The sequence below is a fragment of the Suricata suricatta genome, chromosome 5 (genome assembly GCF_006229205.1).
Source record: "Suricata suricatta isolate VVHF042 chromosome 5, meerkat_22Aug2017_6uvM2_HiC, whole genome shotgun sequence".
Taxonomy (NCBI): domain Eukaryota; kingdom Metazoa; phylum Chordata; class Mammalia; order Carnivora; family Herpestidae; genus Suricata; species Suricata suricatta.
The window spans coordinates 152312247-152327744 of NC_043704.1; the positions used below are offsets into that span (position 1 = coordinate 152312247).

At 45.0% G+C, this 15498-nt stretch overlaps 1 protein-coding gene across 1 annotated transcript in view; it reads right to left on the minus strand.

The window, feature by feature from the left end:
* Positions 1-15498, minus strand: part of ULK4 (unc-51 like kinase 4) — a 492439-nt gene that overhangs the window by 309704 nt on the left and 167237 nt on the right. Inside the window, exons 29-32 of the mRNA XM_029938787.1 lie at positions 14254-14260; positions 14137-14170; positions 11026-11141; positions 8081-8361 (exon numbers count right to left, since the gene is read on the minus strand). Coding sequence (XP_029794647.1) covers positions 8081-8361; positions 11026-11141; positions 14137-14170; positions 14254-14260 — 438 coding nt within the window. The remainder of the gene's footprint in view (positions 1-8080; positions 8362-11025; positions 11142-14136; positions 14171-14253; positions 14261-15498) is intronic.

The following is a 15498-nucleotide window of genomic DNA, read 5'->3' on the forward strand; positions in this document are numbered from 1 at the left end:
GACTGGGTGCTACTAAGGGGCTGAGTAGGCGAAATGAGGTCATCACCAGCCTTCTAGTTTTACCATGTTCATTCAGGCTACAGTGAAGCGGATGGACTGGCGACAAAAAGGACTGGGAAAAAGAGGATCGGTTAGCTCACGAGGACTACTCTCGAAGTAAGAGATGATCAACACAAAGAAGGGGTAAATGGGAAGAGAGAAATGAGAAATATCAGTGAGGTTGTGTCAGTGGGATTTCAAAATCTACTGGATGCGGGAGAGAAAGAGAAGACATACAGAACCACACTAGCTACTCGGTGAGTCCTACCTGCAGGCTCCCACCGTGACCACCACCAGAACAACACGCGTCACAGCAAGCAACCTCGCTGCCGGAGCTCCGCCCACTCGTGCACCAGGTGTGACTAGCGCTGTACCTCTCACTTCCCACGGTGCGGGACTACCACGCCAGGCGTGACTAACATGACAGAAGAATGAATAACCTTGTTCCAAAGAGAAGAACACTGACCCTGAACTCTATCCAAGGTAACACTGATAATTCGTTTCTGAGTTCATGACATGAACTGCTCTAAGATACTATAATATATCGAGAGGGAAACGCTACTTTGGAGAAGAAACTGAATTAAGTTCTGAAAGAAGAGGGGCAAGTAGACTGAGGGCTGAAACCCAAGGCGAACCAACAATTCGAGAGCTGGCAGGAAAAAAACATCTGAGTGGCGTCAATCCTCACGGCATGTAGGAAGCAAGGACATCAACAGAGTGGAATGGAAGAGAGTCAAAAAGAACCAATGCCTAACCCCTCCTAGGTGTTCATATCTTACATTGAGTCCTAGTTTCCAAAAATTGTACTTGTATTATACTGAACAACTCCCACACTCAATTCAGGAAGCTGTTTCTTTCTCTCTTTTTTTAACTTAAATTTTAGTTAGTTGACATACTGTGCAATATTGGTTTCAGGAGCAGAATTCAGTGAGTCGTCATTTACGTACAACACCCAGTGCTCATCACAAGTGTCCTCCTTAATGCCCAGCACCCGTCCAGCCCATCTCCCACCCGTCTCTCTCCATCAACCCTCAGTTTGTTCTCTGTCATTAAGTCTCTGGTTTGTTTCCCTCTCTCCTTTTATTTTTTTCCTTCTTCCCATATGTTCACATGTTTTGTTTCTTAAATTCCACTTATGAGTGAAATCATATGGTATTTCTCTTTCTCTGAGGGACTTATTTCGTTTGGCATAATATATTCTACCTGACAAACTAACAAACAGAGTGATGATCAACTGGAAGCCACTGAACCAAAGGCTACCTTGCTGACCTTGAAAACCACAAGATAGGTTATGGATTGTTATGAATGTCCATGTTTTATTTATTTATTTATTGTGAGAGAGAGAGACAGAGAAGGCATGCAAACAGGGAAGGGGCAGAGAGGGATAGAGAGAACCCAAGCAGGCTCTGGGGGAGCCTGATACAGAGCTCAAACCCATGAACCATGAGACCATGACCTGAGCCAAAAGCGAGAGTTAAATGCCCAACCAAGTGAGCCACCCAGGTGCCCCCAATGTTAATAAGAACCAGCTTATATGAGTATGTGTATTTAACAAATAAGTGGCTTTTCTCATGATTATAGAAAATAATTATTAAAAATTATATTAAAAGCCCCAGAGTGGCTCAGTCAATTGAGTGCCCAACTCTTGATTTCAGCTCTGGCCATGATCCCAGGGTTAGGGGATTGAGCCTTGCATCAGGCTCTGCACTGAGCCTGGAGCCTGCTTGAGACACTCTCTCTCTCTCTCTCTCTCTCTCTCTCTCTCTCTCTCTCTCTCTCTCTCTCCCTCCCTCCCTCCCTCTGTCCCTCTTCTCCACTTGCACTCTCTCTTTAAAAAAAAAAAGATTAAAAAGTCATATTAAGGGGCATCTGGGGGGCTCAGTTGGTTAAGCATCCAGCTCTTGATTTCAAATCAGGTCATGATCTCACAGTTCATGAGATCAAGCCCGGCATCAGGCCCTGCACTAGTAGTGCAGTCTGCTTGGGATTCCCTCTCCCTCTCTCACTGCCCCTCCCTAGCTCACTTTCTCTCTCTCTCGCTCTCAAAACAAGTAAACATTTTTTTAAAAAATCATATTAAAGGCACCTGGGTGGCTCAGTTGGTTAAGCAGCTGACTTCAGCTCAGGTCATGATCTCAACAGTTCATGGGTTCGAGCCCCGCATCGGGCTCTGTGCTGACAGCTCAGAGCCTGGAGCCTGCTTCTGATTTTATGTCTCCCTCTCTCTGACCATCTCCCACTCATGCTCTGTGTCTCTCTCTCTCTCAAAAATAAATAAATGTTTAAAAATTTCTTAATACAATAATTAAAAAATCATATTAAAAACAGGCAAGATCTGAATAGATATTTTTCCAAAGAAAACCTACAGATGGCCAACAGGCACATGAAAAGATGCTTAACATCAGAATCATCAGGGAAATGCAAATCAAAACAACAATGAGATATCACCTCACACCTGTTAAAATGACGATTCTCAAAAAAACTAGAAATAACAAAAAGTCAGTGAAGATATAGAAAAAAAAGAGTATGTTAAAGCCCTGTTGATCAGAATGTAAACTGGTACAACCTTTGTGGAAAACAATGTGGAGGTTCCCTGAAAATTAAAAAATAGGACTATCATGGACATCTGGGCGGCTCAGTCAGTTAAGAATCCAACTCTTGATTTCAGTTCAGGTCATGATCTCATGGTTTGTGGGTTTGAGCCCCAGGTCAGGCTCTGCACTCACAGCACAGAGCCTGCTTGGGATTCTCTGTCTCCCTCTCTCTCTCTCTCTCTCTCTCAAAAATAAATAAAATAAACATTAAAATACAGTATTATCATATGATCCAGCAATTTCACTTCTGGGTAGTTATTCAAAGAAAACGAAAACATTCATTTGAAGATATCTACACCCTCATGTTCAATGCAACATTTTTACAATAGCCAAATACAAAAGTGGCCAAAGTGTTCATCGAGATAAATGGATAAAGAAGATGACCTGTGTATCGATCTACACACACACACAGTGGAATATTAAAAAGTTCAGCCACTAAAAATTAAAAATCTTGCCTTTCTGACAATATGGATGGACTTTGAAGGCATTATGGTAACTGAAATAAATCAAAGGTAATTTCTATATGATCTCACTTCTATGTAGAATCTAAACAAAACAAAGCCAACCTCACAGACACAGAGAAAAGATTGATAGGGTATAGAAGAAATGTGTGAACTGTTTTGAGTTTTTTATAGTTCAAATAAATTGAGTAAGCCAACAAATGGAAAAAGAACAAGGTAGGAGGATCTACTCTACCAGTTTATTACAAAGTTTATTATACAAAGTTTATTATAGAACTTCACTCTAATATAGTATGGTATTAGCCTAAAACCTCCTACAAACCAAATGGTAATGGAAAGAAAAAACATCTTAATTTTATATAGCTATTGATATAAAATATAGAAATACAGGAGCATAAAATATAGTATTTTATTGAATGTCACCTTTGGGAAAAATATAAAATTATATTACATTACATTACAATGACAAATTGCAATCCTGGTTAAAAAAAAAATCACTAATAAGGGGTGTATGAGTAGCTCAGTCAGTTAAGCATCCAACTCTGGATTTCAGCTTAGGTTATGATCTCATGGTTCGTGAGTTCGAGCCTGGCATCAGGCTCTGCACTGGCAGTGTGGAGCCTGCTTGGGATTTTCTCTCCCTCTCTGCCCCTCCTCAGCTCGCTCGCTCTCTAAATAAACCTTAAAAAATCATTAATAAGTTCTGATGTATTATTTGCTTGTTTTTTCCTATTCACATAGGGCACAGGACCAGCCTCATCTGCAGAAGAACGGGTACCGTTTCTCGGGCGCGCACTCTGCCCCTTGGGCAGCCAAGCCTCATTTAATGCCGAAGGACACTTACAGACGGAGACACTGAAACACAGGCTGGCGAAGCGATTTTCCCACAGCCACTCGCAAACCCTGTGATGGATCTGGGATTGGCACTGGCATCTGCCTGATTTAAAACAGAGGACATCAGAATAGGGGGTGGGAGAAAATGGTCATCTCAAACCATGTACACGTGGGTTCACAAAGAACATTTCTCCGTCATTAAATATTCACTGAAAATATGAGCTCTTGTACTGTCATAGTTTTCTAAGCTACAATGTATTTAGCTCATCCTATATTGATGGATCCTTATTTTCCACTTTCTACTAGTATTCACTAGGGGGAAAACAAACCAAATGTAGTGGTTAAGGGATCACTTCAAAGTTCAAATCTTACTCCGTTGTCCTAGCTCTGGGATCCTGGATAAGCACGTCAACGCCAAGCATTACCTTCTTTGTATGTGGTATCACTGCCTACCTACTTCATTTCACGAGGGTGAGGAGTAAATGCGGTTGAGCACGTGAGGCACCAGCACTGTCGGGGACAGGAAAAGTTCTCTCTGAACACAGATGCCAGCTACGTACTTTCACTGCTGTTTTACATCATGTATTAATGGACATTCTTATTGATAACTATTTGTCCCTGTCTTTTACTCTTTTCTTCATATATATTCCTAGAAGTGGAATCAAAGGATATTTAAGGTTTAATACATATTGATAGTTTGCATGTCACAAAAGATGTACTAATTTATGAACGAATACATTTCACTAGACTCTCAACAAGTGCTATCTAAAAAATTCCGAGCACCTGGGTGGCACAGTCGGCTAAGGGTCCGACTCTTGATCTCAGCCAGGGTCATGATCTCCCGAGTTCAAGCCACACATTGGGCTCTGCACTGACAGCACGGAGCCTGCTTGGAATTCCCGCTCCTTCTCTGCTCCCCCCGCCTCAAAAATAAACAAATATTAAAAAAAAAAAAGCTACCAATGTTATCTTTTTATTATATTAATGGAATTGTCTTGAATACTACTTAGGGTTGGTCTTTTTCATGAATATTGTCAGGAATGCCCTCTTCATGCCCTTTGTCCATTTTCCCTTTGGGCAACCCTACTTTAGAAGAAGTTCAAGATGACTAGTGAAGTCTGTCCTTAAAAGCTGACCATTTTGTGTACTTTGTAAACAGCTGGGTTAAGCTGGATTTACGACTCTAAGCAGACGGAAAAAATGCTCACACAGAGAGGGCTGCATTTTGAGGGAAAACCCATGGTTGGTCTCCTTCGCTGCCTGGGCTCTCTTCCCATGAACCACTCTACGGCAAAGAGTCCTAAGTGACAACACATGTTCAAGATGGTAATACAGCTGTGCCAAGAAAGTCACAGAACATTTGAAACTCAGACCACTGTTTAGTCTGGCGGCTCTCGTGCTCTTTAATTATATCACAAAGGCCCCGTCTGTACAGCAAACACTGTAATATATTCTGGCCAATAACCGTTGTCACATAAAAATCAGAAGACTTGATAAGAGGAGGATCTGGAGGTGAGACACGAGAAGTAAATTGGGAGTCTGTGCTTGGGCCTCATGTTACATTCCATCCGGATGGGCTTCGCTTTGTTCTGTGGAGTTGACGGTGACAGGTGTACACACTATATTCACCGAGAATGCACGACTTTATCAAGAATAGAAAAACAATAACAAAAGTGAGCTTGTAGTAAGAGCCCCTGTATTATTTCTGAAATGGTAAGTTACCTTGGTAAGTCACCAAAAGAGTAAAAACATTAAAACGCAACTCTGATGCAAAAATCTGCCAAATATTCCGAAGGGATTTATTCCTCCAACTTTAGAAGGTACAGTGATCATACCGAGAGACTTTGTTGAGCTATTATTTCTACACTGACGGTTTTTCTGGCTGTAAAAACCAAATAATAAGGGCTTGCAAATTAACTGTATGATTCATAAAGAGACCCAATAACCATATAAACAGGAAATATAAGGTCACCATAGAAATGCTTTACAGCAAGACGGTGCTCTATTCCCCCTTTGCTACTGTTTCCAATGCTGCACATTTCACACCATCAGAAGCAAAATAAATTTGTTTTACAAGTACAAAATAGCCAGAAGGCATTAAGTGAGAAGTCAAAAATCAAAGAAGCCAATAGGGAAAGTTGGAAACTCCTACCAAGCAAAGAAAAATAAATATCTATTAATCAAAATAAACACATCTGGGCCGCCTGGGGGTCTCAGTCGGTTAAGCCTCTGACTTCGGCTCAGGTCATAATCCCACATTCGTGGGTTCGAGCCCCACGTTGAGCTCTGTGCTGACAGCTCAGAGCCTGGAGCCTGCTTCCGATTCTGTGTCTTCCTCTCTCTCTGTCCCTCCCCGCTCATGCTCTGTCTCTGCCTCAAAAATAAATTTAAAAAAAAAACATTTAAAAAAACATATCTGACATTAATATTCTAGTCCACGGCAATTGGTTCAACTGTCATCTCTACACATTCCTTAATGAACCAATAAAATAAAGAGTTAATCTGATGTGAAACAGACAAGTAATTTAAAGAATATTCCTTTTTGCCCTGAAGATAACGAGGCCTGTGATGGCTGGATGGAGAGTGGAAACGTGTTTATCATGGTAGAAAATCAGGGCGATGCTTTGACACCGCACCCAGTGCGTACATGACAACCCAGCGTCGCACTGAAGGGTATCCGTGTTGGAAAGCTGGCGAGGGACGGGCATGCCGGGGCCACCGCAGCAGCCATCTACTCACGGCCACTGCCCCTCCCGCCCTGCGCTGTCACGCCTACTAGCCCTCCCCACGGAATTAGCTGCCAAAGCCCACGGTGCACTCAGACACACAAAACTGTTCACCCGAAGCCCACGGAAAGGTTGCTCTCTACAACTCGGTCGTTCCTCTGCGAATTCCTACCCAGGAAGAGCCCGCCACTGATCCAAGCCCAGAGCCCGACCGCCCAGGTTGGTAATCTCGCCCTGGGATCTCCATCCCACTCTGCCAGCCCAGGGGGCCCCCTGCACGCAGGGAATGATGGTACTTGAGTACCGGGATTCTCGCAGTGCTTCCCGTCACCTCCACAATGGCCACGGAGTCGGCAGGACGGCCTCTGGCTCTGTCCAGGGGTCCAACACCCGAGGGCCGCTGACGGGGAGGAACCGGGGAGAAGATAATCCGGGATGTGCGGGCCGCCGGCCCCGCCCACGCCTCCAGGCTCGGCCACGCTTCACTCGGAAACACACGGAGACTCACAGCCCCACGTCTGCCCCCAAGTGCCTAAGTCTGAGCAAATAATGAGCCGATGATAAAATAAGGCCCAGGGCACAGAACACCTGAGATCTGATGCACGTTCTGGGTGTACGTGCAGCACGGAACCTGGGTGACACTTTCAGCAGGAGTCCAGGGAGAACGTGTACGAATGCTCCAACAACATGGTCAGCCCTCAATGCGTTAAAAAAAATCCGTGCCCCTGAAGCCAGGTATAAGCCACCCCTCTAAGAAGGGCTCCAGAGAGGACCGAGGTCCCCAAACAGGTGAGTCCCTCTGTCCTGAGGGGCTAAAACGACACAAAATTCTGAACACGCTTAAATAGTTTATTAAGAAAAATGTATAACACTTTCTTTTCCACAGGGAAAGTAATTATTACTCAATATTTTAAAGGCAAGAGTAGAGAGAGGACTCACAAAAATAATGATCACCACAAAACCTTTTTCCCGTGGCCACAGTCCCATTCTTAGGATCTATCCTCAAGTAGGAAACAAAGGACAGGAACAAACCACAACAGCCCCAAATGAAAATACGTCAACAAGTCTCCAGTACGGTGTTTGCATTGGTTTCATTGATATTCTCAAAATGGGAACATATAATATAGTTTCCAGTTATACAAGCAGAAATCCAACGCCCTGACCTCACAATTTCTTGGCCTCATCGCTTCCGAACAGTCTTCTTATCCAGCCCTCACACACCCCGTTTCTAGAGGTTTGGGAGACCACTAATGGCAAGTACCTCAAAAGTCTCTCTCGCAAGCTTCCCAAGGGCCGACGGCCACTTCCTAACTCCCCGCTCAGTGAGCCCTCCACGCGTGCAGGATTTCCAGTACTTCTCCCGTCGGGGATTCACAGGGGACACCCCCGAGGGGCAAGGATGACCATGGGGCAAGCCACTACTTACCCTCTAGCTTCATCATTTTTCCCCTTCTCCCGAGATCCAGAGTCCGGCAACTTCTCCAGGAAAGGGCCAGAAGTAAGTACTTGCGGCTTTGCAGGCCATACGGTGCTTTCAAAGCTACTCAGCTGTGCCACTGTAGCGCAGAAGCGGCCATAGACAATAAGCAAGGCCAAGTGGCTGCCTTCCGATATCACATTTACAAAAGCAGGCGGGCTGGATTTGGCCCATAAACTGTAGTTACCCAACCTCTGCACTAGATAACTCTCGTCAACACAGGAAGGTGTCTAGAAGATTGCTCATCGTAAAAAGATGAAGTTCCTTAAAAACGAGAAGTGTCTGGGACCCCATATCTCCTTCTAGCTCCCCAGTTTTCAGTCCCCTTTATAGCAAAACTTTCTCTAGAACTAGTGAGGCTCCCCGTCCTCGCCCTCATCACTCCCTCCTTGATGAACTCCACCCGGCTGCTGCCCTCACACCACTGAAAACGACCCCGAAGAAGGTACTCCTGTCACCTCTAAAAAGGCCCCTTCCCCATCCTCATCTGACTGGCACTCCGGAGCACCGGACACCAGGCGTCTTCCCTTCCTCTGAAAGTCTCTGGAAGTCAGAGGCCGGCTTCTCTGCTCAGGAAGGCAACATTAACCCAGCCAGTCGACTCCCTTCCCTGGGAAGGGAAGCTCTGAGCACCGTCTTGAAAACAGCGTTCCCCAACCCTGCTTTCTGTTCTTAGGACACTTACACCACTGGCTGAAGTTGTGACTTTTTAATCGATCTCCTTGTTTATTGTCTGTGATCCCCCATGGAATCACATGAAATGAAAGTGAGCTTCATGAAAACCAGGACCGTATCTGTTCTACCTCAGTGAACACAAGTATTTGTGAGATGACTCAAGGAATGAATGAATATTAAATTTTATGCAGACAGAAAAACATCAAAGCTTATTCTCCCCTGAACTCCCCTAATTTTATGGTGAAAGTAAACCGCAAAACTTCAGGGGCGCCTGGGTGGGGGGTTCAGTCGGGTGAGCACCCGATTCTTGGTTTCAGCTCAGGTCATGATCTCACACTGCGAGGGATCGAGCCCGGTGTCAGGCTTCCTGCTGACAGGACCACGCCTGCCTGGGATTCTTTCTCCCCATCTCTCTCTCTCTGCCCCCCCTCTCGCTGGCTCTTTCCAAATAAATAAATAAACTTAAAAAAAAAAAAAAAACACTGCAAAACTTTAAGAGGTTCTGTGGAGAACCATCCAAAAAGAAGCAAATGAATTTCCCTGTGGGCAAGTAAGGAAATATTCCAGGGGAAAATGTTAGGTATTGTTTTGTTAAAGATGATGATATCTCTGAACATCTATTTAAATACAGAAGGAAGGAACTGAGAATTACCGTTGATTGTAGCCCCCAGAATACCAGGGGCACCGTGACTAAACACTTAAGCTAAATGCTGCCCTCGGACACGAGAGGCAGCGGGGGCTCGATCCCGGGCGCCCTGCGGCCTCCCCGTCGGGAAAGCAGTCACCGGGCCCACGCCAGTCAGAGAGGAAAGCCGAAATGAAGAAGTGTCCAGCATACAGGCTGCCAGGAGAACATGCAAAAGATTGTGCTGTTTCTAACTGAGCTGAGCTGTCCCGGTGGACCCAAGGGAACCCACGCAATAAGGATCAGCATGAAATATTTAGCGACTCGCCATGAACTCAGGGGAAAGCTCCGTGGTGGGAAGCAAGAGAACGGAAGAAACAAGCAGGCGTGTCACACTTCCACCTGCAGCAGACGAAAATCATGCAAGAGGTTTTTTCTTCTTTCTGAAAACAAAAGGTCAGAACAGATTGTGATTACTGTTGGTTTTCCTCACACCTCATGAAGGGAAAGAGAACACCTTGGGTCAGTTCCTAAGGTCTGAGGCTGGTGTCCTTCCATAATTCTGTCAGAAACAGAATGCTGGGCTGGAGTGAGAGAAGGAATTTAGTAGTGACTCCATGAGGGCTAATATAAAGACATCTGTCCCTACAGCGGACACAGTGATGAAGTAGAGCATGACTCGCACACTAAGGAGGGCTTCAGCCCGGCGACTATGGGTTAGGTCCTCAGCACAGGAGGGTCCCGAACCGAGGAGAAAGAGGAAACGAAGAGGTGCAACGGAACCAGGATCACATTATAACCAGCGTGTGCCCGGGAGCTGCATGGTCACAAAAATCAAAGACGGTGCCAGAGCCTAGTGCCCGTGGCAGAGGGAAACAAAGGAGAATCAGGCATCTGCTGTCAGCAGACCCCCACGGCAGCGAGGACGGCAGCGTGGAGGAACAGGACCACGCTTGCCAGCAAACGGGATGCAATGGCACTAAACCCGACAGGACCCCAAATTCCACTCTGATGCCCGCTTGGGTTTGTTTTTAAAAGTGGCCCTGCTGGGAGTACAAAGAGCCAGGGACCAAGAAGTCTAGTCTGATCCAAAACCTGATCTTCTTCAAACTGACCTGGGGTTTGGCGCCTACAAAGTCCCTCTGGGACCTCATTTCCCTCCTGTGCAAAATGTGGGTATTAGCCCAGTATACTAATCATGTCCTTTTAGTCAGTATTTTTATTTCTTTAACATCTTGAGGCCTCGCCAACTCCAAAGAAAACGCCTCCCCCAGGGTCAACTAGTTCTCAGAGAGCAAAACAACTCTCCACGCACATGGGCGTGCGTGTCCTACGCCGACCAGCCAATCCAGAGCCACAGCCCCGACCGCCTCCTTGAAGGCGCTCTTCCACCCTGGGCCAAGCCGCCCCAGGGCCCAGAACTGGGCCAGAGCTGGCCCCCCTCACCCCCGGGCCAGGCACCCTACCCGTGACGGCCCGGGGAAATTATTCAACCTAGTCAACCCCAAACCTGCTCGCCAGTTCCCTCGTTTGTAAACTACAATAAGGGCTCCTTTCTGTGATTTCTTCTCACTTCCTCTGTCCCCTGACTGACCCTGTTGTGTCCAGATGTGGCCGCCCTCAGCGTGGTGCCCCCACCTTTGGATCTGTGACTAGAACAAGCTATCTTTTCAAGGGTGCTTTTCTCCTGATCGGTGGACCTCACCACACCTGAAGAAGAAAAAAAAAAATCTACATTTTAAAATACCCAGATAGGGGCGCCTGAGTGATTCAGTCAGTTGGGCCTCCTACTTCGGCTCAGGTCATGATCTCGCATTGGTGGGTTCGAGCCCCGCATCAAGCTCTATGCTGACAGCTCAGAGCCTGGAGCCTGCTTCGGATTCTGTTGCTCCCTGTCTCTCTGCCCCTTCCCCTCTCATGCTCTGTCTCTCTCTGTCTCAAAAATAAATAAAACAGTAAAAAAAACAAACGAACAAACAAACCACCCAGATCATCTCCAAATTCCCATAACAGCCCTGAAATTTTAGTATTTCTATATTCACTTGAATAAAGACCAAAAAAAAAAAAAGTTTTATTCCTTTAGATCAAGGGTCAGGAAATACTGTGTGAAAAGGGCTAGAAAGTAAGTCTCCCAGGCTTTGCCAGACACAAGGTCTCTGTGCACCTGTGTTTGTAAGTTTGACAAATCTTTACTAATGTCAACACCACCCTTACCTCACAGGCACGCAAAAAACAGGCTGCAAGCCAACTCGCTCTGGGGACCACAGCTGGCCACCTCTGCGTTAGAGGACAAGGGTAAGTCAACTGACCTAAGGATGTGTTGTTGTGAGACACAAGAAGCTGTATCGAATCCCCACTCAGACGGAACGGGCTCTGCAATACATAACGGGGGAGGCGCTACTTGCAAAAGTGCACAGTCAACTCCACGTGGTTTCCTTCGCTGGAAATGTCACACCAAACAAGGCACCTGAAACCATCCACTTCAGACCGCAAGGTGCTCTTCTCCCGTCAGTCCTCAAAGACCCTTAACCACTAGCAGGGGGAGGAAGAAGCACTTTCCTGGAAAACATAAGATGCCGAACTTTCCAAGAGCAAAACAACATGTTATGCTTCTAACTGTTAAAAAAAAACAATCTCAGTGGAAGTACACAAAATACCCCACCGAAGCTGATCACGGGGACAAACTTAATTTCCGAATTCTCTTATTAAACGCTCATATTTAAGTACCAGTAATATACATGCTGAACAAGTGTGCCACACGAGAATCCCAAACCAAGGCAGAGAGAATGGAAGACAAAAAATAAATAAATAAAAGTTTTTGATTCAAGAAACTGATGAAAGGAGCAAACTCAAAATCACTCAGTACTTTAAACCTTCTCTGCTTGCTTTAAGCCCTGAAATGACTACTTTTAGTGAGAAGTGTTGATATGTCAAGTTGAACAAGTGGCTGGGAACACGAGAACATGGGCTATGTCCACAAAAGAGGCAAGAGACCGTGAAAATGGATGCTCAAAGGCTCGGAGCCCGTTGGAGAAACCTTGGGTTTCAGTGTGCGAGTGCCAGGGAAGAATACAGGGAACGCCACAGAAGAGTGACCCCCGGATGGAAACGGGAGCCCCACGGACGCAGAGATGGACTTCCTTCTCAGAATCAGGCGTTCTGCCATCCGTAGGCAACTTGAGAAGCAGCAAATTATTTCCGGAGAAGTCAATTCATTGTGAGGTTAACAATAAAGTTTTACTGTATGACATCGCTATCTCACTTGCTAACATTTCATCAGAGGAAATACGGAGCTGTGTAAATTCGGCTATTTGATGGGGCAAAAACACCTAATTGGCTTATTTAACAACAGGGAGACCTCTCCCTCTCAAACATCTCCGACCCTTCTGATGATGTGGGCTGTTACTTTTACCAGGCTATAAATTTAAATGACGATATATCAGAATATGGAAAAACAAATATTAAGAATATAAATTAGGAGCACCTGGGTGTCTCTGCCGTTAAGCATTCAATTCCTGACTCTTGTTCAGGTCATGATCTCACAGTTTGCGGGTCGGAGCCCCACGTCGGCCTCTGTGCTGGCAACACGGAGCCCACTCGGGATCCTCTCTCTCCCTCTCTCTGCTCCTCTCCCTCTCACACGAGCTCCCTCACTCTCTCTCTCTCTCTCTCTCTCTCAAATATATAAACTTAAAAATAAAGAATATGAATTAAAAGGCACATACATACGGAAGCCACCTTGTTCCAGGGACATCCGCCATGGCTTCCAGAGTGCCGTTATGCAGTGTCAAACTAACAAGACCGTCCGAGCCAGTTTCTGTCATCAAAAAACTTTTTCTTCCTAGCCTTTGTAGGGTGTTGGAGCTCTGGCCTCAACTGGTATCACCAAACATTTCTTTCTACTGTCAAAGGGGATTCTTTTCCTTTTTCTTTAAGGACTACTTCCTTCGCTATACCCACCTGTGATCTTATGAAAAGGAGGAGGAGGAGGAGGAGCAGGAGAGGGAGCGGGAAGAGGGAACTCTTACACAGCATTTCCTGCGGACCAGATGCTAATATTACCCCCGTTTTCCAGAAGAGGGAACTTCGGTACAAACGGTAAGAAATTTGGCCAAAAATCATACAACTACTTGGGTTATATTCCTTTAGGAGCTCCCACAGTCTTCTGGACATGAGTGTACCTTGGAAATCCTAACACTGCTTTACAAAAGACTCTTGATAAACGTCCCCTCCGTTAAATCCTTAGCACCTTGAAGGTGAGAACTTCACCGGTCTCTTGTCTTCACGTCACTCAGTAGTTGCTGATTCGATTTTAATGAATGAATGAACAAACGAATGAACAAATGAACCAAAAACCAGTGAGGGAAGCCTGGTGACTGTAACGGCAGAAGTATTTTTCACTGAAGGCTACACCGTGGACTCACCCTGGATCTCATTTAAGAGATCACAAAGGTTTCATTCCTCTAAAGGCATTTTTGTGAATCCTGCCATAAAACAAACAGCTCTAACATTTTTTGAGCAAACTAAAATGACAGTTCTTAGATACGGAGCATAAACAACTTTTTGCAGTTCGGGAAAAGAGCTCAATATTTCTCCAAAGGAACTCAAGAACTCAAGAAGTTAAAATTCAATTTGTTTGCTAAGGAAGATTTGCTGCAAGCTAATTAGCTCCTAATGCCAACAAGCTCCTGGGGATACTGCTCACCTTGGAACGAGGGTTTTGTGGTCGGACTGTAACTCTAAGGAGAGAGAGAACGGCAGAGCTCAGGGCAGTTAACACAGTCCTGACAGCAAAACGGGACCAACGTGGTAAACAACTTACCTTTCTTCTATAAACCCAAGAACAAACTAGATTTATAGGACAGTGGAATTTAAAAAAAAAATCCGGTCAGGTACAATGCAGCTTGGATGGTGCCCTTGTCCCTTATTTGAAGAACAATAAATTCTCAACTGCACTGTGACTAAGTCTTTGAAGATGTCTTTATCCAATACAAAATAAGAACAAACAGAATAGAAGAATGTTGTACTTGACATAGGATGAGTTAATTTCCAATGGTTATTATTTGGAACTCTAAAATTTTAATGCACTTGACCCTTAAACAACACGGGTTTGAACTGCATAGACCTGCTTATATATGGGTTTCTTTTAAATATAAATAGAGTAGGGCACTATAATTGTAGTTTCTTCTCCTTATGATTTTCTTAACATTTCCTTTTCTCTAGCTTCCTTTATGTATGCATATAATACGTGTAACTTACAAAATGCATGTTCATCGGCTGTTTATGTTTCTCAATCAGGCCTCTGGGTCAATACTATGACATGAGTACCTAGGTTTGAGGGAGTCAAAAGTCATACTGAGTTCTGACTGTGCCCCTAACCCTGCATCGTTCAAGGGTTGATTGTATATACAAGCTAAGTTGACTCCACTTCAAAGAACATGATGTAGATGGAGCCAATAAATAAACTTATAATTAATGGCTCATGTTTATTTGTTATTACTATAAATCTATCTGCAAATAAAAATTAAGGCATTCTAGAGGTGTCTGGGTAGCTCAGTCGATTAAGTGTCCGATTTTGCCTCAGGTCATGATCTCACATACTGGGAGTTGGAGCCCTGCATCGGGCTCTGTGCTGACAGCTCAGAGCCTGGAGCCTGCTTCAGATGCTCTGTCTCCCTCTCTCTCTTCCCCTCTCTCCCTCATATTCTGTCTCTCAAAAATAAATAAACATTTTAAAAAGGATTTTTAAATGAAGGCATTTTAGGGGCACCTGGGTGGTTCAGTCGGTTGAGTGTCTGACTTCAGCTCAGGTCATGATCTCATGGTTCGTGAGTTCATGCCCGGTGCTGGGCTCACAGCTGTCTGCTCAGAGCCCACTTAGGATTCCCTGGCCCCACTCTTATCCTGCCCCACCCCTGTCTGCACTCTCTCTCAAAAAAAAAAAAAATAAGCACTAAAAAATTAAGGCATTCTACTCTTGATACACAATGACATTCAGCATTTTCCCTAAAAATCACTGCTACCTAGTGACTAGCGACGGTCTCCTGGGTTAGAGAGCTACCATTTC